At 44.6% G+C, this 26,244-nt stretch overlaps 1 protein-coding gene across 6 annotated transcripts in view; it reads right to left on the reverse strand.

Moving 5' to 3' along the window:
• The window catches only part of NADK (NAD kinase), a 171,656-nt gene that overhangs the window by 11,810 nt on the left and 133,602 nt on the right, over positions 1 to 26,244 (reverse strand). For all 6 annotated transcript variants that reach the window (XM_063943045.1, XM_063943043.1, XM_063943044.1 and 3 more), the window contains 5 exons: positions 8,511 to 8,613; positions 3,202 to 3,353; positions 2,331 to 2,430; positions 1,341 to 1,498; positions 710 to 792 (listed from right to left, as the gene is read on the reverse strand). In XM_063943045.1, coding sequence (XP_063799115.1) covers positions 710 to 792; positions 1,341 to 1,498; positions 2,331 to 2,430; positions 3,202 to 3,353; positions 8,511 to 8,613 — 596 coding nt within the window. The remainder of the gene's footprint in view (positions 1 to 709; positions 793 to 1,340; positions 1,499 to 2,330; positions 2,431 to 3,201; positions 3,354 to 8,510; positions 8,614 to 26,244) is intronic.

Genomic DNA, 26,244 nt, shown 5'->3' on the forward strand with positions numbered 1-26,244 from the left:
AATGGTATGATCTGATGCTGGTCAGCTCCACTCACTGCAATGGTATGATCTGATGCTGGTCAGCCCCACTCACTGCAATGGTATGATCTGATGCTGGTCAGCTCCACTCACTGCAATGGTATGATCTGATGCTGGTCAGCCCCACTCACTGCAATGGTATGATCTGATGCTGGTCAGCCCCGCTCACTGCAATGGTATGATCTGATGCTGGTCAGCCCCACTAACTGCAATGGTATGATCTGATGCTGGTCAGCCCCACTCACTGCAATGGTATGATCTGATGCTGGTCAGCTCCACTCACTGCAATGGTATGATCTGATGCTGGTCAGCTCCACTCACTGCAGTGGTATGATCTGATGCTGGTCAGCCCCACTCACTGCAATGGTATGATCTGATGCTGGTCAGCCCCTATAGCATAGTGGAGTATTTGCAGTTTTCTTAACATACTGCTCCCATTTCCCTGTGTGAGATCTGTTTTACTCCAGTGTTCATTACAGATCTTCCACAAAGTTCATAAATGTGCCTTTGTTAAAACGCCATAACCAAGACTAAACATATATGCATCGAAGCTGGTATTTATTACAGGCGCTGTAAGCAGACCTAGCAGTTAATGGGAAACAATCTGTGTTTGTATATAAGATGATCAAACAGCTTTCATTGTACTTTTAATGTTTGTAAAGTCCACTGCAATTCTACGCTAGACCTTCACCTGTCTCCATGGCAAACTTCCTGCCTCTTTCTCCCATCAAACGAGACCCATGCGGTGTTACGTGCATCCGGAGAGAGCATGATCTGAAAATACAGCCGATATGGACAGGAGCTTGTTAAACAACTTAAAAACAATTAAAAGCCAAAGGCAAGTGATCACAATATTTAAGCACCAATTAATTTATTAGCCTGGGATTTATGTATGTATAAAACTACACAGCTAAATGAAGGTTACAATTTTGTTACACATGTAAATGTTCACAGTGGGATTAATGATAACTCAGTGGTTATATACAAATATACACAGCGGGATTAATGATGCATCTCCGTGGGCAGACCACGGGGGTGGGGGGAAAGTGCGGCGGTCTGAGCTATCATCCAGGGTGGGCCCCATGGAAATTGTGCTGTGGGGCCCCCATTGGTATGACTACGCCTCTGGTGGACTGAAATAGGCCGCCACCACAATGGGTGATTTTTCAGATTAAACCACATTCAGCAATTATAAACGTAATTGCCTATATTCCACTTGAAGTATTTGATCACTCAGCGAGGTTCTCAGTTTATACAGGTCCGAAAGCAGCTATTTATTGGCATATGGAAGAAATGACCAACACACTAAGAGTCACAGTCACCTTTAGCTCCACCCCAGCAGGGACCACGATTGGTCGGAAGGACAGAGAGTGGGGACAGATGGGGGTGATCATAATGGCAGGTACATTGGGATGAATCATGGAGGCTCCGGCTGCAGCTGCGTATGCGGTACTGCCCGTCGGCGTGGAGACAATGACTCCTGAGAGAGGAGAAATAATTTCATGTAAATTAGGCAGAACTCCTTTTCACCCAACAGTGCAAACTCTCCCACAGAATCACACAAGACAATAGGTAGCACAACACATTTAGGGGCCAACTAAATTGGGAGCAAAGCAAAAAAGAGCAGTGACATGCACCTTGGCAAAGAAAGATGTGAGACGGGACTGTCCAGGCTCAAAACTATATTGCAGTGTAAAACTAAAGCTGCCCAGCATGTGTAGGCCACACGCAAAAGCAGCCAGTATTTATCCAGCATGCAAAAACAAATAAATGTATCTGCACCCCTGGCATTGCGTCATGGTTTGTTCCAGATACTGTGACTTGCTTTTCCCTTATTGTTAGGAGGAGTCATATATATGGTGCAGCACACAACCGCACAGTAGCAGGACGGTAGGGGCCCAGTGTTCAGGATCGCAGACTGGGTGTATTGCAGTGTGGTGGGAAATACCCAGTGCCATACATACACTACGAGAACCTGCTGCCCTTTGTATTCCACAACAATTACTTTGGGATTTATTTAGATCTTTGATTTAACACTGAAGACAACAATCACTTTGTCCTTAATCTCAGCTATACAACAACCATAGTGACTGACCAGTTGTGTTACAGATTAGCCCCATACAGTGTAATACACTAGGCCATATATCCAAAGCTACATTTACATTTTTAAAACTGACCAAATTGTCTAACATTCTATTTAAACATTTTGCTTCTCGTTATTGATGCAAAATAAAATCTAGTTTTGTAGGGTGGGGGAAGAAAAACAAAGTCTCAAGTCCAATCTAGACAGACAATCTCCATACAGTACTTACCGTCTCCTTGTACTGTAGTGATAAGGTGCCCATCTAGGAAGACGTCCAAGTTGGAGAGATAAGAGGAAGGGCCTCTGTCCACTACTACTTCATTCAGGACCTAGGATACACAGAGTACATACCTTCCATTAGTCGATCAAATATTCCTTTCAGCAGCAAAATAATAATAAACCCCTATATAAACCGAGAGATACTGTATCTATGGATGTGTGTATATATACACATGTCCAGTAAAACAGTTGTGCGACAACACGCACCTGTTATAGTAACAGTTAGGGGGGAATCCGATTAGCAGCAGTAAATTACCATGGCTAATGGATCCTGTGGAGGTTATCCAATCAGCCCTGACAGTCAGCAATTACTTAGATTAGGTTTCAAGTGTGGAATCCCAGATACAAGCCCTATCAGACCTGTTTTCCCGCGATAATATATGGGTCTGGGAACTTATCCCGGGTCCCATGTGTTATCGGATGAAAACGGGTAATTTACCACATGGTAAAAACAGGCTAGAATTGGATAGCTTGATAATACCATTGGGCTAAAAATTGCGGTATTAGCCTGTTTTTGCTGTGCGGTAAATTACCATACGCAATAGGATGCCGCCCTGAATATTCACGGCAGACGTGTCAGCAATGGGGGTTGCAGCTTTGGGATATGACTTGTAGCACGAAATTTACATAGTAATGGCAACAAGATAAACACAAGACTTTTATGTCTGGAAAATAACCTGTTGCAGAAAAAGCGCTAAACTGAAAAACATTGGTTATGATCTGAGATATTGTCAGCTTTACATAAACTCATTTCTAAGGAAAACAAGCATTTAATTGTCCATAAATGTGTATCCCTCAGCATGACCGATCAGCATACACACCTGATACTTGGTTTGTTTGACAAGCTCCTTCTCAGGCGGAATAGCAATCATCCCATTCTCTTCCATTCCGTTCTGTAGAATAGACTTCTTCTCCTTGTGCTCCTTCACTACCTTGACTTTCAGCCTGCTGCGTAGTACAAGAGCCGCATTACCTGGGTAAGGACAGAGAGATTGATGGACAAACCGCATTTACAGTGTAACGTATAAAAACAGTGGCACCGGTAGGGACAGCAAAATAGGTGTTATTGTCATGGGAAAATAGTTATTTTACGCTATACTCTAAAATGTGATTATTTTTTTTATGTAGTCACCATAAAATCCTTTTCTTTGTCATCCATCTGGGGAACACTGCTAGCCAACACTGGGTTAGTGGATTGGTCCACAGGAGCAAGCACTAGAAGACTTATCGGATCAGCTCCTCCCTCCCTAATAACCCCTCCCATATTTCCTCAGTTATTTCTAACAAAGCCACTTGGAGGAAGCAAAATCACACACCACAATAACAACTAAATGCCTAGAAAGGGAGGGTCCCCCATATGGATGATAAGGAAAGGATTTTTACAGTACATACAAATCCAGTTTCCTCATCATACAATCTGCAGCACACTGCTGACATTGGGATTTCATAACGCAAACCTAAAGGGAGTGGTGATGATACTTCGACCAGCAAGGCTGCATGCAATACATGGCGCTCAAAACCACATAACCAAAAGAATGAAAAAGATAAAACTTGGTGAACATATGTACAGAAGGACCAGGTAGCCAACTTGCACAATTGTTCCACTAATGCACCACGGTGAACCATCCAGGAAACCCTGACCACCCGTGTTGAGTGTGCCTTAAGTGAAGTATGTTCCCGCCCATCAGAGGGTAGCTATGCCTGACAAATAGCTGCTGTCACCCATCTAGTTACAGAATGTTTGGAGGCCCGCAAACAATGTTCAGGAGTGTACACCAGCACTAAAAGAGAATCAGTACGCGACAGACCAAGGTACGAAGAATGTAAATCCATCGTGCCCTTACTACATCTAACTGATGGAGTGAGGAATCAGAAGAACAATAATGTCTGGGTTCATGAGAAGCCTGACACTACCTTAAGCAAGAATGACGGCTTAGTCCATAATACCACCATTTCTGCATGCAAAATAATCAAGAGATGCAACCAGAAAAGTGCCATCAGTTCCGACAACCTTCTAGCTGAGGCAGTAGAAATATATATATCAAGTATATATACAGGCGCTGTGATGGGTGGCTTGTCCTAGCAGCTGTATGGATAAGGAGTAGTCAAGCCCTTTTAGAAACAAGGTAAGTAAAGAAAAATATACAGCGCTATTTGACACAGTGAGATCTGAGCAAATGTGTATTTAATATTGATTTTAAAAAAGCTTATACAAATAAAAACATATCAACTGAAATGAATATACCGGTACATAAAATCTATATCTTACTATTGAATCTTTGGTGGACTTTGAGACCTGGTGAATACTAGCACCAACTAGTATGTGAAGGCACCAATTAGCATGAATATACCAAGCGTAAATACAGTCATGAATACGGACCAAGTGTATAATGATTCATCCAATTGGATGTGGTTACCAAGTCTGTGTTCCGTTTAAAGAGGCTCCCATAGATGCAGGTTCATGTAGCAACGGCAGCAATTGTTGGAGTCCTGGTTCACAGTTCAATGGATGCTCCGTGTTCCAATGTGTGGGTTCTCCTATAGGAATAGTAGGCGATGGCAGTGCCAATGTGGAGTCCTGGTTCACGGAGGCAATGGATTGCTGGGTCCTGACTGTAGATGGTGGTGCGATAGTGGTGCTGGTCAGCAAAAGTCCACACAAGGTCCCAAACTAACGCGTTTCGCTGCTCCAGGCAGCTTTGTCAAAGTTAACCACATCCAATTGGATGAATCATTATACACTTGGTCCGTATTCATGACTGTATTTACGCTTGGTATATTCATGCTAATTGGTGCCTTCACATACTAGTTGGTGCTAGTATTCACCAGGTCTCAAAGTCCACCAAAGATTCAATAGTGAGATATAGATTTTATGTATATTAATTTCAGTTGATATGTTTTTATTTGTATAAGCTTTTTTAAAATCAATATTAAATACACATTTGCTCAGATCTCACTGTGTCAAATAGCGCTGTATATTTTTCTTTACTTCTAGCTGAGGCAATGGCTAGAAGGAAAACAACCTTTGCGGTTAGGTAGCACAACTGTACCGCTTCCAAAGGTTCAAAGGGTAACTTTTGAAGAGCGTCCAGTACCAAATTGAAATCCCAAGTAGGAATAAGAGAAATGTAGTTGGATATGAAGCACACCATGCAGAAATGTCTGCAACTGCGGAATAACTGCTAAACGCTTCCACTACTTTAAAGAAGACAGGCGGAAATCTTTTGACAATCCCTCTTGTAAAAAAGACGCAAGACGAGAATTGAAAAACCCCAAAAGAGGGCTGCGTTCACACCAGAGAATGTGCATGTGCCAGACCCAGTTGTAAATCTTGGACGTAACAAGATTCCTGGCCTGAAGCACAGTAGAACCACTGGTCTCAAAAACCACCTCCAAATGCTGAATCAGTGTTGACTCAGAGCTTTATTTTACCAGAACATAATCCAAATATGGCATGCTGGTAACATTTTTTCTGATTAAGACTACCATGTGAAGCAGAGGATAATATGAATGGAAGAGCACGGAACTAAAAGTGATGGACTCCCACTGTGAACCGTGGTAACCTCTGATGACCCTGCTAAACTGGAACATGAAGAAGGCATCTGTCACGTCCGGAGATGTCGAAAAAATTCTGCTTGTAACATTGACCTGATAACAGAATGCAGAGACTCCATCTTGAAGTGTGCTACCTCTAAATGAAGATTGATCCCTTTAAAATACAGAATAGACCAGAACAAACAATTTGGTTTTCTTACTAGAAAGAGGTGAGTAGAGGCCTTGACCACTTTGCTCTACACTGCAGGAATGGTTACAATAACTCCTGACTCTAATAGCAAAAGCACTGCCGTACTGATAGCCTCTTGATGAACTTGGTCTTGAGGCAGAGGAGAAGCAAAGAAACGACTTGGACAGAGACCCGCTGGATCCAGAACATAACCCCTATCCAGAACATCCTGTAACCAACAACCTGATCCTGAAAGGGCCCAGACATATTGTACTGACACTGAAATAGGTGCGCGCCCAAACCGTCAGGTGGCCTGCTTATCGGCAGGATTTCTGCCAGGTTGTTGAGTGGCGATCACCCATATTCTAAGAAAACCAAATTGTCAAACAACTGGGCAACACCATGTTGCACTGCAGGTGGGGCAGATGTAACGTGCGAGAGATTTACATTTGGGTGGGGTGTGTTCAAACTGGAATCTAAATTGCACTGTAAAAATAGAGCAGCCAGTATTTACCGTGCACACAAAAAAATATAACCCACCCAAATCTAAATCTCTCTGCACATGTTAAATCTGCCCAAACAACATGGTTTTTCCCAGTTGCTTGATAATTTGCTAACCTTACAAATGTAAAATAGGCCTTAGATCTCTGAGGTAAGACCTGCAAATACAGGCTTTTTCTATATGTTGCTTGAGAGATAATTTTAGTGAGTTCTGGACCAAACAGCATGTATCCCTCAAATGGGACAGCTTCTGCCTGCCAAGACTGGAGCCAAAGCAAATGTCTGCCTGATACTCCCAGAGCTGAAATCTTTAACAATAATGAGGCTTCATTCAAAGCCGCATTGCCTATATATCCTGAAGCCTCAATGATTTGGTCTACCAAGTGTAAAAGTTCAGGGGAATCAGAATCAGACTGCATGCCCAAGTCAACTGCTCAGTCCAAGATTCCAAAGCCTTGTTTACCAAGGCAATTGCCAATGCTGGACATATAGAAAAAATAGCTCTGAGCAAGGCTTCATGCTTTCTATCAGACTGATCCTTTAACACCTTAACTAACAATTTTTTCCCCACAAAACCTCTCATAAATTGTCTGTTTTTTTTTTATTTCTTAATAAAGTAAAGCCTGCTTCACTGCACAATCAAACCGTGAAGCCTCCAGACAAGCTGGGGTATCCTCCCAGTAAGTCTGATCTTCCCAATCAGGATCTAGAAATTCTCCTTTTTCCTGAAAAGAATATGAATCAGATTATCCAGAGAAAACAGTGTGTTTGGATCCAGAACACTTCCTAGATGTTCTGGATGAAGCTGCAATCTTGTCCATGAAGGCAGATACCCTGGAAAGGCATCTTTCAATATTACGAGCCCATAAAGGTTTCAGAGGACACTATTGGATCCTCCTGGAAGAGAGGGATCACTTAAATCAGAGTGGTGATCCACCTACTGCCTCTGCCATAGTTTTAGCCCGCTTCGGGACAACAGAATCCAGAGTGGTGCCCCCGTACGGCTTGCCATGGAAGTTAGGCTCACAGAGCGTACAAAGGGCCCCTAGTTCTGCACCCATAGACAACATTGCATCACACTTAGAACATGCATAAATAATACGAAGGAAGAGCCCTGTGTAGACTTAGAGGCTTTCTAGTGCCTACTCCTGTGGAGCAACCCACTTAACCAAGCGTTAGCTAGCAGTGTCCCCCAGATCAGATGATGAGGAATATTCCCTATATGCTTAATGCATCGTCTATATCAACTAAGCAGTAAAATGACAATATAAAACTAAACACAAAAGAATTGTAAAGACCACGGACACACAGTCTCACAGAAAAAAACATTGATGTTTAACTCTGTCGTTTTATTTCTATCAAATCATTCTCATTATTGGCAGTGGCTGAAATCACCTAGAAAAAAAATTGTTGTAGAATGTGAAGAACAAAAAAAGTAATGTAACTGCGCAATCCCGGTAATACATGACGCAGTGACCCACTGGATGGGTTTTTGTGTAGACTTTCATTTAGAACAGTATAATCCATCTTTTCCAGGGTGACTAATATGAATATATCCCACTTACTAACCATGACACTGGCCAAAGAGGTATCTGATGTGAAGGTGAGCCTAGGCACAACTGCTGGCAAGCAATTATTACACTTTAAAAACTCTTTTATTCACACTGGTCTTAAGAATTCTTAACTCTTACCATAGATCAGCCCTTGTTAATAGTACAAGTATGTTTGGTGACTGACCATCTGTCTCCCCTGCAAAGACCAGGAAAGGTAAGCCCGGCTAGCTGTGAAAATGTGCTCAGGCACCCAGGGAACAGTAACCCAGTTCAGGCAGGAGACTTCCGCACATGCATCACTCACTGGAGAGGAATCTGACTGCCCCTACATTGACCCGAGACGTTTTCTTACCTTCTATAACCTGAGTGACTTGAGTCTGGAAGTTGTCAAAACTAAAAGGGGTGAGGAATCCCAGTGATCCCAAGTGAAAGGCCATTACCGGTGGCACACTGTCCTGCAGAGAGAGGGGGGGAAAGTGCGTCACTACTTCAGGGCGTAAAAAATGGATTTGTACAAATAAATGAAAGACACTCAAGAGATGAAAAATAACTACATTGTGCTCTCAGTCAGAATACTGCAATGGAAGTGTCATTATATTCAGGTGAATGAAGCAGTCACGGACAGCAATGGGGATGTATAGCGGATATAAAGATAACAGTTTAGGGAAGAATACAAATGTAGTGAAGAACAGTAACAATCTAGAAAGCAGAGGAAAGATAATGAAATGAACAAAGACTGCAGGATACAAGTTCAGAGGGGTACAGTATACCCTCCAACATTTCACAGCTTAAAAAAAGGACACTTGAATTGCCAGGAGGCGGTGTCTTTGTCAATCAGGGGCGTGTCGGTTAGAGGAGGCATGTGGCCCCACCCATGGGATGTCATTCAATGGCATCCCATCTAAGGTGAAAGGAAATGGGTATAGTTTAAAGTACCTTACCACTTACTGAAGGTAAATAAATTCTTTGTGTAGCAGAGCTTGTTATTGGGGGTCATTCCGAGTTGATAGCTCGCTGGCTAGTTTTAGCAGCTGTGCAAACGCTATGCCGCCGCCCACTGGGGAGTGTATTTTAGCTTAGCAGAAGTGTGAACGCATGTGCAGCCGAGCTCTGCAAAAACAGTTTGTGCAGTTTCAGAGTAGCTCTGAACCTACTCAGCGCTTGCGATCACTTCAGCCTATTCGTGTCTGGATTTTACGTCATACACCCGCCCAGCGAACACCCAGCCACGCCTGCGTTTTTCAGACACGCCTGCATTTTTGCAAACACTCCCTGAAAACGGTCAGTTGACACCGAGAAACGCGCCTTCCCGTCAATCTTCTTGCAGCCGTCAGTACAACTGAAAACTTTGCTAGAACCTGTGCACAACCACAACGGGCTTTGTACCCGCACATCGCGCGTGTGCATTGCGGAGCATACGCATCCGCAGAAATGCCGATTTCTAGCCAGATCACTGCGCTGCGAACAACGGCAGCTAGCGATCAACTTGGAATGACCCCCATTATCCTGTAACCCCTAATTGTATGAAGAATGGTGAAGAAAGACTTAGGAGGCCATTTATCATTCACTACATGTGCAATTCGATCTGGGTGTGATGTTAGCACACAAGATCGCACTGCACGATGTGCATACATGGGCTAGATGCATTATGGCACAGGTTCTCAAACTCGGTCCTCAGGACCCCACACAGTGCATGTTTTGCAGGTCTCCTCACAAAATCAAAAGTGAAATAATTAGCTCCACCTGTGGACCTTTTAAAATGTGTCTGTGAGTAATTAATACACCTGTGCACTTGCTGGGTTACCTGCAAAACATGCACTGTGTGGGGTCCTGAGGACAGAGTTTGAGAACCCCTGCATTATGGAGTACCCGCAGGGACAGGGTCTCCTTTCGGAGTCTGTCCCTGCAACGTGCTCAGCGTAGAAGCTGGACTACTGTGCATGCACAGTGCCACTGACCACACATGCACAGTGACCATTTCCGATGAGGGTTCCTCTGACCAGCTAGGTTTGCAATGTGTAGCCCATAAGTTACAGTGGGCTACTGCCCTGCGGGTAAATCTGGCAGCATTGCATGCCCTATAGAAACCTATGGGGATGCGACTGACAGTGGAAATGGGGGGGATCGCAGCAGCGGTTGAAGATAGCTGCTGTGGTCTCTCCTACAAACATTTAGGTGGTAGTAAAGATTTGCAGATAACCCCTGAAAACGGGTGTTTTTGGGGAACAAGCTGAAAATATTTTTTCATAAATAAGCCCCTTAAACAGGCTAAATAATAAATGCTCTCCTTATTTAGATCCGTAGACGTGTAATTTAAAAATATTAAAGTGATATAGTGAAATCTTTTATGCTTACATTTAATTTGAACGTGGTAAATGCTCCCACACTTCCTGTGGCAATTTTAGGTCTAATGGATTGCCAATAAACTAGGATCTTCATTGTGAAAAAATAGCTACAGGTTTTGGGTGTAATGTCTCCTCACTGTCCACACGTAGTGACCAGTTACCAGGAGAGAAAGAAACGTCCTGTATGCAGTAAAATAGATAAAAGGCAGCTAAACCTAAAGTAACTGCAATTTCTAGTTAAATGTAAGTGTGGAATTCCAGTCATGTGTTGGGCCCCAACAAAGATAAAAAAAATAACTAATCAGGGACTTCACCCATACTGCTAATAGGGTTGGGGCTGAAATGCAGGAGGTCGGGATGCCAGCAGTCAGAATAGCAACCGCAACATCCCGATTGTTAGAACCCTGAAAAGGGTCGGTATGCTAACCCTCCCCCATAACCCTCACTAACCGCAGCCGAAACCTAGCCCCCCACCCCATAGACCCTCCCTTCACGCAGCCTAAGCCTTACTCCCCCCCCACCCCGGAGCCTAACCCTAACCCTCCCTTCACACAGCCTAAACCTAACTCCCCCACCCCTTCCTGCAGCCTAAACCTACCCCTTCCCACAGCCTACCCCTAACTCTTCCCCTCGCAGGATAAACCTAACCTCCAACCTTTTGGGACGGTATCCTATTAGCATCGGTGAGTTACCGCAGATGAAGGATTCCCCCAGGGATATTTCATTAACCTAGTAATTAGGCACTTATTGGGGATTATGCTTCACGTGACTCAGGCACGGGAAGCGGAATCCTCAATAAGCAGCCCCAGGAGACCCGTTATCGGACGCAAACACATGGGTCTGCGATGTTATCATGGATCCCATGGGTCATTGGCAGACAGCGGGTGATTTACCACATGGTAAAATAAGATTTTACTTACCGATAAATCTATTTCTCGTAGTCCGTAGTGGATGCTGGGGACTCCGTCAGGACCATGGGGGATAGCGGCTCCGCAGGAGACAGGGCACAAAAAGTAAGCTTTTAGGATCACATGGTGTGTACTGGCTCCTCCCCCCATGACCCTCCTCCAAGCCTCAGTTAGGTACTGTGCCCGGACGAGCGTACACAATAAGGAAGGATCTTGAATCCCGGGTAAGACTCATACCAGCCACACCAATCACACCGTACAACCTGTGATTTGAACCCAGTTAACAGTATGATAACAACGAAGGAGCCTCTGAAAAGATGGCCCACAACAATAACAACCCGATTTTTGTAACAATAATTATGTACAAGTAATGCAGACAATCCGCACTTGGGATGGGCGCCCAGCATCCACTACGGACTACGAGAAATAGATTTATCGGTAAGTAAAATCTTATTTTCTCTAACGTCCTAGTGGATGCTGGGGACTCCGTCAGGACCATGGGGATTATACCAAAGCTCCCAAACGGGCGGGAGAGTGCGGATGACTCTGCAGCACCGAATGAGAGAAACTCCAGGTCCTCCCCACCAGGGTATCAAATTTGTAGAATTTTACAAACGTGTTCCCCCCTGACCACGTAGCTGCTCGGCAAAGTTGTAAAGCCGAGACCCCTCGGGCAGCCGCCCAAGATGAGCCCACCTTCCTTGTGGAATGGGCATTTACAGATTTTGGCTGTGGCAGGCCTGCCACAGAATGTGCAAGCTGAATTGTACTACAAATCCAACGAGCAATAGTCTGCTTAGAAGCAGGAGCACCCAGTTTTTTGGGTGCATACAATATAAACAGCAAGTCAGACTTTCTGACTCCAGCCGCCCTGAAAATATATATATATATATATATATATATATATATATATATATATATATATATATATATATATTTTCAGGGCCCTGACAACGTCTAGCAACTTGGAGTCCTCCAAGTCCCTAGTAGCCGCAGGCACCACAATAGGCTGTTTCAGGTGAAACGCTGACACCACCTTAGGAAGAAACTGGGGACAAGTCCGCAGTTCTGCCCTGTCCGAATGGAAAATTAAATATGGGCTTTTGTAAGACAAAGCCGCCAATTCTGACAATCGCCTGGCCGAGGCCAGGGCCAACAGCATGGTCACTTTCCATGTGAGATATTTCAAATCCACAGATTTGAGCGGTTCAAACCAATATGATTTGAGGAATCCCAACACTACATTGAGATCCCACGGTGCCACTGGAGGCACAAAAGGGGCTGTATATGCAATACTCCCTTGACAAACGTCTGGACTTCAGGAACCGAAGCCAATTCTTTCTGGAAGAAAATCTACAGGGCCGAAACTTGAACCTTAATGGACCCCAATTTGAGGCTCATAGACACTCCTGTTTGCAGGAAGTGCAGAAATCGACCTAGTTGAAATTTCTTCGTGGGGCCTTCCTGGCCTCACCCACGCAACATATTTTCACCACATGTGGTGATAACGTTGTGCGGTCACCTCCTTCCTGGCTTTGACCAGGGTAGGTATGACCTCTTCCGAAATGCCTTTTCCCTTAGGATCCGGCGTTCAACCGCCCTGCCGTCAAACGCAGCCGCGGTAAGTCTTGGAACAGACATGGTACTTGCTGAAGCAAGTCCCTTCTTAGCTCCCGAGGCCATTAGTCCTCTGTGAGCATCTCTTGAAGTTCCGGGTACCAAGTCCCTCTTGGCCAATCCGGAACCACGAGTATAGTTCTTACTCCTCTACGTCTTATAATTCTCAATACCTTGGTTATGAGAAGCAGAGGAGGGAACACATACACCGACTGTTACACCCACGGTGTTACCAGGACGTCCACAGCTATCTCCTGAAGGTCTCGTGACCTGGCGCAATACCTGTCCCGTTTTTTGTTCGGGCGGGACGCCATCATGTCCACCTTTGGTCTTTCCCAACGGTTCACAATCATGCGGAAAACTTCCCGATGAAGTTTCCACTCTCCCGGGTGGAGGTCGTGCCTGCTGAGGAAGTCTGCTTCCCAGTCGTCCACTCCCGGAATGAACACTGCTGACAGTGCTATCACATGATTTTCCGCCTAGCGAAAAATCCTTGCAGTTTTGCCACTGCCCTCCTGCTTCTTGTGCCGCCCTTTCTGTTTACGTGGGCGACTGCCGTGATGTTATCCCACTGGATCAATACCGGCTGACCTTGAAGCAGAGGTCTTGCTAAGCTTAGAGCATTATAAATTTGCTCTTAGCTCCAGTATATTTATGTGGAGAGAATTCTCCAGACTTGATCACACTCCCTGGAAATTTTTTCCCTGTGTGACTGCTCCCCAGCCTCTCAGGCTGGCCTCCGTGGTCACCAGCATCCAATCCTGAATGCCGAATCTGCGGCCCTCTAGAAGATGAGCACTCTGTAATCACCACAGGAGAGACACCCTTGTCCTTGGATATAGGGTTATCCGCTGATGCATCTGAAGATGCGATCCGGACCATTTGTCCAGCAGATCCCACTGAAGAGTTCTTGCGTGAAATCTGCCGAATGGAATCGCTTCGTAATAAGCCACCATTTTTACCAGGACTCTTGTGCATGCAATGATGCACTGACACTTTTCCTGGTGTTAGGAGGATCCCGATTAGCTCGGATAACTCCCTGGCTTTCTCCTCTGGGAGAAACACCTTTTTCTGGACTGTGTCCAGAATCATCCCTAGGACCAGCAGACGTGTCGTCGGAACAACTGCGGTTTTGGAATATTTAGAATCCACCCGTGCTGTCGTAGAACTACTTGAGATAGTGCTACTCCGACCTCCAACTGTTCTCTGGACCTTGTTCTTATCAGGAGGTCGTCCATTTTCTTTGAAGACGAATCCTCATTTCGGTCATTACCTTGGTAAGGACCCGGGGTGCCTTGGACAATCCAACGGCATCGTCTGAAACTGATAGTGACAGTTCTGTACCACGAACCTGAGGTACCCTTGGTGAGAAAGGCAAATTTTGGGACATGGAGGTAAGCATCCCTGATGTCCCGGGACACCATATAGTCCCCTTCTTCCCGGTTCGCTATCACTGCTCTGAGTGACTGCATCTGGATTTGAACCTTTGTAAGTGTTCAAATATTTCAGATTTAGAATAGGTCTCACCTAGCCTTCTGGCTTCAGTACCACCATATAGTGTGGAATAATACCCCTTTCCTTGTTGTAGGAGGGGTAATTTTATTATCACCTGCTGGGAATACAGCTTGTGAATTGTTTTCAATACTGCCTCCCTGTCGGAGGGAGACATTGGTACAGCAGACTACAGGAACCTGCGAGGGGGAAACGTCTCGACATTCCAATCTGTACCCCTTGGATACTACTTGTAGGATCCAGGGGTCCTGTACGGTCCCAGCGTCATGCTGAGAACTTGGTAGAAGCGGTGGAGGGCTTCTGTTCCTGGGAATGGGCTGCCTGCTGCAGTCTTCTTCCCTTTCCTCTATCCCTGGGCAGATATGACTCTTATAGGGACGAAAGGACTGAGGCTGAAAAGACGGTGTCTTTTTCTGCAGAGATGTGACTTAGGGTAAAAAACGGTGGATTTTCCAGCAGTTGCCGTGGCCACCAGGTCCCATGGACCGACCCCAAATAATTCCTCCCCTTTATACGGCAATACATCTTTGTGCCGTTTGGAATCTGCATCACCTGACCACTGTCGTGTCCATAAACATCTTCTTGCAGATATGGACATCGCATTTACTCTTGATGCCAGAGTGCAAATATCCCTCTGCGCATCTCGCATATATAGAAATGCATCCTTTAAATGCTCTATAGTCAATAAAATACTGTCCCTGTCAAGGGTCTCAATATTTTTAGTCAGGGAATCCGACCAAGCCACCTCAGCTCTGCACATCCAGGCTGAGGCAATCGCTGGTCGCAGTATAACACCAGCATGTGTGTATACTTTTTAGGATATTTTCCAGCCTCCTATCAGCTGGCTCCTTAAGTACGGCCCTATCTGTAGATGGTACCGCCACTTGTTCTGATAAGCATGTGAGCGCCTTATCCACCCTAAGGGGTGTTTCCCAACGCGCCCTAACTTCTGGCGGGAAAGGGTATACCGCCAATAATTTTCTATCGGGGGAAACCCACGCATCATCACACACTTCATTTAATTTATCTGATTCAGGAAAAACTACAGGTAGTTTTTTCACATCCCACATAATACCCTTTTTTGTGGTACTTGTAGTATCAGAAATATGTAACACCTCCTTCATTGCCCTTAACGTGTGGCCCTAAAGGAAAATACGTTTGTTTCTTCACCGTCGACACTGAAATCAGTGTCCGTGTCTGGGTCTGTGTCGACCGACTGAGGTAAATGGGCGTTTTACAGCCCCTGACGGTGTTTGAGACGCCTGGACAGGTACTAATTTGTTCGCCGGCCGTCTCATGTCGTCAACCGGCTTGCAGCGTGTTGACATTATCACGTAATTCCATAAATAAGCCATCCATTCCGGTGTCGACTCCCTAGAGAGTGACATCACCATTACAGGCAATTTGCTCCGCCTCCTCACCAACATTTTCCTCATACATGTCGACACACACGTACCGACATACAGCACACACATAGGGAATGCTCTGATAGAGGACAGGACCCACTAGCCCTTTGGGGAGACAGAGGGAGAGTTTGCCAGCACACACCAAAACGCTATAATTATACAGGGACAACCTTTATATAAGTGTTCCTCCCTTATAGCATTTTAATATATATTCATATCGCCAAATCAGTGCCCCCCCTCTCTGTTTTAACCCTGTTTCTGTAGTGCAGTGCAGGGGAGAGCATGGGAGCCTTCCCACCAGCATTTCTGTGAGGGAAAATGGCGCTGTGTGCTGAGGAGAATAGGCCCCGCCCCCTTTTCGGCGGGCTTCTTCTCCGGAGTCTGTGATATCTGGCAGGGGTTAAATACATCCATATAGCCTCAAGGGCTATATGTGATGTATTTTTCGCCATACAGGTATTATACATTGCTGCCCAGGGCGCCCCCCCCCCGCGCCCTGCACCCTCCGTGACCGCTGTGTGAAGTGTGCTGACAACAATGGCGCACAGCTGCAGTGCTGTGCGCTACCTGATGAAGACTGAAAGTCTTCTGCCGCCTGGTTCCGGACCTCTTCAATCTTCAGCATCTGCAAGGGGGGTCGGCGGCGCGGCTCCGGGACGAACCCCAGGGCGAGACCTGTGTTCCGACTCCCTCTGGAGCTAATGGTGTCCAGTAGCCTAAGAAGCCAATCCATCCTGCACGCAGGTGAGTTCACTTCTCTCCCCTAAGTCCCTCGATGCAGTGAGCCTGTTGCCAGCAGGACTCACTGAAAATAAAGAACCTAAAAACTTTTTCTAAGCAACTCTTTAAGAGAGCCACCTAGATTGCACCCTGCTCGGACGGGCACAAAAACCTAACTGAGGCTTGGAGGAGGGTCATGGGGGGAGGAGCCAGTACACACCATGTGATCCTAAAAGCTTACTTTTTGTGCCCTGTCTCCTGCGGAGCCGCTATCCCCCATGGTCCTGACGGAGTCCCCAGCATCCACTAGGACGTTAGAGAAAAATGGGTTGTAATTGGATAGCCCGATAGCGTTATCCTGCTAAAAAGCTTGTTATTACCGTGTTCTACAGTAAATCACCGCAGCTAATAGGATACCGCCCTTAGGGGGACATTTACAGCAGTGATAAGAGCGGAGAAGTGAGCCAGTGGAGAAGTTGCCCATGGCAACCAATCAGCATGGAAGTAACATCTATAATTTGCATACTATAAAATTATACAGAGATGCTGATTGGTTGATGTGGCAATTTCTCCACTGGCTCACTTCTCCGCTCCTATCACTGCTTAGTAAATGTCCCCCATAGTCTAGGAAGCAGAGCAGTGTACATAGCTTCCTGGCCAAGTAGTCAGTGCACAGCATTTCATTTCAATGAATACATTCCATCGTACATTGCAATATTTTAAATCAGTGGCACTCCCAGTGTAAATCATTATGATTTAATTTGTGAACGCTGCCCTCAGCACTATTTTCCTTACCTGCTGCAGCGCTGCCGACCTACACACTGTAACAGTAGAGTCCTCCGTCCACTACACTGGCGCTGATGTCACCACGGAGAGAACCACTGAGAAGTGGACAGGAGGGTCAATCACGAGATCCGTCGGGATCGCAGTCACAATGCCTGTGCCGGAATCATAACATGCGGTGAAATGCCGCCGCCGGAATACCGGTGCCACAGCCTTTTCTCCCTCTGTTGGTGTCCACGACAACCATAGAGGGAGAATAGATCTATCCTCTCCAATCTATCCTCAATGCTGCTGCCCCGATCAGCTTCCTCACCAAACGCACTACATCCACCTCACACCTCTTACTAGCCCTTCACTGGCTTCCCTTCCCCTTCAGAATCCATTTCAAGCTTCTCACACTCACTTACAAAGCCCTCACTCCTTTCCTAGTTACATCTCTGACCTTATCTCCCTTTACACTCCCGCCCGTCCTCTGCGCTCTGCTAATGCACACCGTCTCTCCTGCTTTTTTATTTCCTCCTCCCACTCCTACCTCCAAGATTTTGCACATGCTGCTCCCTTTTTCTGGAATTCTCTACCTCTCCACCTCTCTGCAAAACTTCAAACGGGCTCTCAAGACCCACTTCTTCACCAAACTCAGCCATCTCTCTATAGCCCACGCTCACATTCTACCACATCTGTGTCACCCGTCTGTGTGCCCCTCCCCTTTAGAATGTAAGCTCTCACGAGCAGGGCCCTCTTCCCTCATGTGCTTTTACGTCTCTTACTTAACTTATCTGACGCAGCTATGTTTATATACCCTGTACTTGTCCTATATTGTATTGAGCTGTAAGTCACTGTCTTCATGTTTTGTTTACGCTGTAATTGGGCGCTGCCGATCCCATGTGGCGCCATATAAAGGATAATAATAATAATAATAGATCCTGTGGTGAGTGCAGCGAGCCACCGTGCCCCGCAGTGAGCCCATAAGGGGCTTTTAGCACTCACCCCGCAGCCGGCATACCGGTCGGTATCATGACAGCCGGGATCCTGGCCACCGGTAATAGGTATGCATTCCGTGGGCAGAGCTGCCTGCCAGTCCAGCAGTGCTGTGGTAGTCTGTGGAGATCACATGGGGGAAAGTTTTGCCCAGCATCAGGTACAAATAGGTGCAGCCCTGCTTGCCGGTACAGACGGTTAAAAAAAACAAAAAACTGTACTGTACCGACCACAACAGTAGAGTTGGAGGGTACGCAGTGGGTACCTGTACCCAGCATTTTTTGTGGCTGAACCAGTGCTTTATTAAATGTGTAAAGACAGCTACACACAATATAATTATGACACAGATTAATCAGTAATCAGGTTATCTGCCTGTTTTATCGAGTGTGTAGGCATGAGTGGTTTGGCTACAACCCTAACTAAACTTTAAAAAATGTCCAGAAACGCCTGGCTTCGATTATCCAATTGGTCAGTCTTCACAAAAGATATCGACCAAAGTTCCTGATATCGTACAGCGTGTGCAATAATCTGCCCATATTTCCTGTGGTTTATCCTGATTACCTCGTCCTTCTGGTGGGCGGACATACGCAAATTTAGTGTGGTGTGACAGAAAATTGCAAACTTTAATATATATATATATATATATATATATATATACATATACACATACATACATACACACATATATATATATATATATTACACACACACACACACACACAGGTTGAGTATCCCATATCCAAATATTCCGAAATACGGAATATTCCGAAATACGGACTTTTTTGAGTGAGAGTGAGATAGTGAAACCTTTGTTTTTTGAGGACTCAATGTACACAAACTTTGTTTAATACACAGTTATTAAAAATATTGTATTAAATGACCTTCAGGCTGTGTGTATAAGGTGTATATGTAACATAAATGCATTCTGTGCTTAGACTTAGGTCCCATCACCATGATATCTCAATATAGTATCTAATTATTCCAAAATACGGAAAAATCCCATATCCAAAATACCTCTGGTCCCAAGCATTTTGGATAAGGGATACTCAACAATTTATATTGAGTATCCCTTATCCAAAATGCTTGGGACCAGAGGTATTTTGGATATGGGATACTCAATATATATATATATATATATATATATATATATATATATATATATATATATATATTAATGTGTAGCGTAGATATTGGGGCCTTCCAGTGACAGAAAAACTGTCTATTCATCCCCCAAAAATTGCATAGTGTGTACCTAGTTTAAGATTGATTTTACTGTAATCCCCACCTCCAGGTACCTTTTCCTCTCACCCCTCTCTCTCTCTCTGCTGCTAACACACTATTTCACTCTACTGCCTGTGTGTCATTACAGACCAATGGTTCCCAAACTCTGTCCTCAAGGAATCCCAACAGTTCTGGTTTACCAGGTCACCTAGCAGGTGCACAGGTTTATTACTCATTGACACATTTTAAAAGATTCACAGATGGGGCTAATTATTTCACTTGTGATTCTGTGAGGAGACCTGGATAGCATGAACTGTTGGGGGTCCTTGAGGACCACTGTTGGGATCCACTGTTTTAGACTCTTCCCACATGCAAGCTTTCTCGCAATCCTACAGCTTTCACCTCTACAATATCTCTAGGATCCAATTCTTATTCATGCTCTTGTCTTCTCCTGCCTGGACTACTATAATATCCGGCTCTCTGGTGTTCCTCTAACACTTCTCTTTTCTTAAAGCTCTTCTCAATGCTGCCACTTGTCTCATCTTTCTATATTTTGCTCTGTTTTGACCCCCCTCTTATTCAGCTCCTTCACTGGCTCTGCTGCCCCTACAGTATCCAGTTTAAGCTCTTCACATTTTTTTTTCCAAAGCACTCAATCGCTCCTACACCTCCTTCATCTGCGTACCTCACCTCAGGCCACACTAAATCTCCATTCTCCCTCAGATTGTCAGCCTGCCTCCATGCTGATTACATCCTCCCACATGCATTACTTTCCCCGTACACCTTCTACTGCAATATCAGGTGTCTATAAGCAGGTACGGTTTCCAAAAGTCATGAAAATGCAACTGCTAATTAAAGCCCTGCAGACCCCTCACACTCTGTCCTCTCTTCCCATCTCGCTTCCCAGTTGTACTCACACTCCCCCTAGACCAGTGATGGGGAACCTTTGGCACTCCAGCTGTTGTTGAACTACAAATCCCAGCATGCCCTGCTACAGTTTTAGCATGGCCAAATAGCAAAACTATAGCAGGGCATGCTGGGATGTGTAGTTCAACAACAGCTAGAGTGCCAAATGTTCCCCATCACTGCCCTAGACTTACCTCTCATGAGCAGGACCCTCCACTGTTGTGGTTCTCACCCTGCACTCTCCAGTGTGCATGCACTCACAGTCAGTGAGTTGGGAATTAAGCAAGGAAGAGCAAGTGAATCCTTGGTAACACAATGCTGTACTGGATTTGGGGCAAATGTAAAATGTGCAGAGAAATTTAGATTTCAAAAAGCCGTGTCCAAACTGAAATCTAAATTACTGTGTAAACAAAGTCGTCCAGAATTTGTGGGTATGCAGAAGCATCCAGTATTAACCTGCATGTAAAATAAAATGTATGTATTTGCACCGTTTGCATTGCAGTTTGTTTTGTCCAGTGCAGTTACTTGCTCTCTCTCAGTTTATTCCCAATACAGATTCAGTCCCTCTGGTTCTTGCTGTCCATCTCTTCCAGGGAGGTGGTCTTCACTTTGCCGGCGGTCGGCCTCCTGGCGACCAGCATGCCGGCGCCGGAATCCCGACCGCCGACATACCGACAGTTCTTCTCCCTCTTGGGGGTCCACGACACCCCTGGAGGGAGAATAGATGGCGTGGCACGCCTAGCGCGCCACCATGCCCGCAGCGTGATGAGCACAGCGAGCCCGCAAAGGGCTCATTTACGCTCGCCCAGCTGTCGGTATGCCGGCGGTTGGAATTCCGGCGCCGGTATGCTGGTCGCCGGGAGCCCAACCGCCGGCATAACATACTACACCCCTCCCAGGGCACTAAATTATTGAGTGCTACTGTTCATAACAGTTACTCAGTTGTCTTAATTATCTCACAGTTTGATTTTTCCACTACAATCAAGACCGTCACAATGTAGTAAACAGGCTCTGCAATGCAGGCAGGCGCCAGACTGTACAGGCGCTACCGCTTTCTCCATTTGCCAGGCACCCGTTGAGATTTGTGTTACCAGTGGGTGCTCGACAGCTCCTTCTCTGCAGCCGTAGGCTGGAGCTCACTCTTGAGCTCCACCTTCCGACTCCCGCAGTGTGTGTAGGAAGAAGCGTCATGATGCCTCTCCCATAGTGCTGAGTATGAGCAACTGTCGGATGGTGGCGGGCGTAGGAGCAGGGCTTCAGATAAATACAGTGCTGTGTCTGTGTGGCATAATTGTGAGACCGCACCCCTTTTGGGGGCATGCGCTGTCCCTTTGTAAAGTCTGGGAGTGAAGGAGGACGCACAGTTATGATTGCAGGGTGGGGAGGGGGCGTCGATCACCCTAGCAACGGTCTTGATTACAATGTATGTCTGAACCTTACCTATGGTTTCTCTTTTGTTCCAGTACAATCTATTGATGCCTTTCAATCTACTCTGTGTAATCCCAGTCTGGATAGGTGAAGCACTAGGGTCTGGGACTGTGTGATAAGCACTAATTAAATAACTGCAAAAGGCCTACAGGTGTGTCACTCAAATTCCTGCGGGGCAATTGCCTGTGCCGAGGAAATGTCACATTTCCTATACAAACAGCCCAGACTTGTTTTGGACGAATTAATTTCAAATTCATTGTGAGGTAACACAAAAACAAGTTTAGGATTATTCTGGTTTGCTTTAAGAAGCATTCAGTGGCGGCTCTGCCATTACTATCTCTCGCTCTCTTTATATAAATATATATATATATAAATATATATATAACAAGCAAGTTATAGATACAGTTTAACATCTATCAAATATCGTATCATAGATCACATTCCGTTGCCTCCTAGAGGTGGCGACAGGAAAAAAAATTTGTTACAACGTGAGGTACAATGGATCGATAGGTTAGGTACTGTCCCCAAGGGGGCTAAATGAAACGCTGGGTTTGAATTGTTTCTTATAGATGAGGCAATTATAGCCTTTGATCCATCCCACAGAATAAGTGGAAGCTGAATTATTGGTTAACAGTTAAAGATTTAAGTGCTAGGTTAGGTACTGTCCCCAAGGGGGCTAAATGAAACGCTGGGTTTGAATTGTTTCTTATAGATGAGGCAATTATAGCCTTTGATCCATCCCACAGAATAAGTGGAAGCTGAATTATTGGTTGTTAACAGTTAAAGATTTAAGTGCTATATTGTAATGATTCATTTGGATGTTAATGTATTATACTGTTACAACATTCATTAGTAATACACTTCGTAATTGATTGTACGCTGTAGTCATGACTCTGTGGTGTTAGTTATGATTTTGTTACATTTATACAGTCGCATTAAGTGTCATTAAGATGTATTATGATTGCTGTATGTGCTGAGATACGAGATTCAAAGTTGTTTATGGTTGCTAAGCAATATGTTTGTCGGGCTGTCTGACGTCACTTTCCTGCGTCGCCGGAGTTTCTGACGGTGTGGCGGGAAGCGGCTTTAGAGACGTCCGTTCACTGGGTCTATTTAGGGGGTAAGTTTGTATTGTATTGTTTGATAAGTGTACCACCCCTTGATAAAAGTGCAGCAGCACTGAAACGTTGATAAACTACAACATGCGTCAGTGATTCCTTCTTGAAATTAGTCCTGAGTGCTGCCGTTGGAAACGTATATTTATATATATATATATATATATATATATATATATATATATATATATATATATATATATATATATATATATATATATATATACATATATACATACGCACAAATCTCCTGGTGCGACACTCCTGGACTATTGGATAAATCACGGCTCAGATAGGCAGTTATATTAACGTTTCAGTGCCACTTTATTAAGGCACCTTCATCAGACAATACACAATACAAAATAACTCACCTAAATAAGTGTATCCTCCACATGGACGCCAATCGCTGGAAGCCGAAAGCCAAGACCTCCCACCTGGCCGGCCACTCGTCATCAATGACGTCATTCCAACTCACGCCTCACCTGGGCGGGCTAGAATTTCACTAGAACACCCACATTAACTCCTATATAGCTATCAAAAGTGCAAGTGCATAATAAACATTTAAAATTACAAATAACACATACCTAGAGCGCCCAGAAATCAAGTTCATAAGAGGAAAGGTTCATAAGAGGAAAGGTTTACCACTAAATTCTCTGTTGGCGAAAACCAAAACCACCCCGCCAACAGAGAATTTAGTGGTAAACCTTTCCTCTTATGAACTTTCACCAGTGGAAAATAGAATGTTGTCATATGAATTATCATTTGTGCCAACTAACACCTTTAAACCATTCCAATGGCAGGTGGAGCAACACCGCCTGTGTCGGCAACTAAAATTAAAAGAATATTTTTCCAAAGTTAATCCGGAGCAAACTAGTGTTGATGAAATACCACCAGCATTACGCAAATTATTACCTAAAGCGACATTTGACCCCGTCGTCTAATTCTACAATCAAGACGTTTATGAGAATGATGGGTAACGAGGTTGATAACCACATAGCGCACCCAATTCCTATCCGACATAATCTACAAAGGGACGAATACCAGGCATTGATGGGACTGTCAAAAAATTAGAATTTGATTTTCAGGCCGGCGGACAAGGGCGGTGCCCTCGTCATACAGGATATTGACAAATATATCATGGAGATTAATAGGCAACTTATGGATAAGGACACATACAGAATACTGGACAGAGATCCCACTACTTCATTTAAGATAGAATTGAAGAATTTACTGACACGTGCAGCCGATAATAAAATTATTACACCCAAGCTCAGTGGTGCTTTAATGCCTGAATATCCTAAAGTACCAATTATGTACACTACCCCCAAGATTCATAAATCTATGATAGACCCCCCTGGACGCCCTATAATTGCGGCAGTAGAATCTCTATTTCAACCCATTTCAGTATATATTGACACTGTTTTACAGCCTAGTATTCAAGCGCATCCAAACTACCTTATGGATACCTCTGCACTGTTGAGAAAATTAAATGCTCTTACAGATGTGGATGATGATATCTGGCTTTGCAGTGTGGATGTGGCAAGCCTGTATACAGTGATCCCACACGATGAGGGACTTGCGTCAGTCAGACGTTTCCTTAGTAATAACCCATTGTATACTGGTCCAGATCTTGATTTTTTGCTTGATTTGTTGTGTCTTGTACTTACTAAAAATTATTTTATGTTTGACGGTAAGTACTACCTGCAGCGTATAGGTTGTGCGATGGGGTCCAGTGTGGCCCCATCGTACGCTAATATCTATATGTTCCAGGTAGAAACTGACGTCTTTTTTTCCAATCCTGAGATTGCTAGGAATGTGGCTTTTTATACCAGATTCATAGATGATTTATTGATATTTTGGAGAGGTAGTCAAGAGTCATTTATATCTATGATAGAAGGACATAACAGCCAAGAATGCCCTATTAAATTCACATACACTATTAGCAAGACAGAAGTACACTTTTTGGATGTTCTCATTAAGAAACATGAAGGTAAAATTACTACATCTCTGTATACCAAAACAACAGACCGTAATAATCTGCTCCACTGTAAAAGTTTCCATCCAAGACCCCTCAAACGGGGCCTTACTTTTTCCCAATTACTCCGTGTAAAGAGAATTACGTCTGATCCTAAGTTGGCAGACGAACAGATGAATGTCATGATTAATACATTTTATGCGAGAGGGTATCGTTTAGATGATCTATTACAGGCTAAGGAGAAAGTACTCCAACTGGATAGAGATGCAATATTAAAACAAAATAAATCAAGAAAAAGTATTACTATGATCCCTTGGGTGCAGGAGTATAATCAGCACAGTAATAATATTAGTAAGATCTCGAAGAAATGGTGGCCTATGGTCCAGACAGATGAAGAGTTAAAATTGAACAATACTAAACTCATGAGCTGCTACACCAGGAGCCGCAATTTGCGTGACATACTGGTTAAAACTGATGTAAGATCAAATTATGCCACTAGGAGTAGTAGTGCACGGAGTAGGAACATGGGATGTATAATAAGAATTTACTTACCGATAATTCTATTTCTCGTAGTCCGTAGTGGATGCTGGGGACTCCGTCAGGACCATGGGGAATAGCGGGCTCCGCAGGAGACAGGGCACATCTAAAAAGCTTTTTAGGTCACATGGTGTGTACTGGCTCCTCCCCCTATGACCCTCCTCCAAGCCTCAGTTAGGTACTGTGCCCGGACGAGCGTACACAATAAGGAAGGATCTTGAATCCCGGGTAAGACTCATACCAGCCACACCAATCACACCGTACAACTTGTGATCTGAACCCAGTTAACAGTATGATAACAAAACGAAGTAGCCTCTGAAAAAATGGCTCACAACAATAGTAATAACCCGATTTTTGTAACAATAACTATGTACAAGCATTGCAGACAATCCGCACTTGGGATGGGCGCCCAGCATCCACTACGGACTACGAGAAATAGAATTATCGGTAAGTAAATTCTTATTTTCTCTAACGTCCTAGTGGATGCTGGGGACTCCGTCAGGACCATGGGGATTATACCAAAGCTCCCAAACGGGCGGGAGAGTGCGGATGACTCTGCAGCACCGAATGAGAGAACTCCAGGTCCTCTTTAGCCAGAGTATCAAATTTGTAAAATTTTACAAACGTGTTCTCCC

The sequence above is a fragment of the Pseudophryne corroboree genome, chromosome 10 (genome assembly GCF_028390025.1).
Source record: "Pseudophryne corroboree isolate aPseCor3 chromosome 10, aPseCor3.hap2, whole genome shotgun sequence".
Lineage (NCBI taxonomy): Eukaryota > Metazoa > Chordata > Amphibia > Anura > Myobatrachidae > Pseudophryne > Pseudophryne corroboree.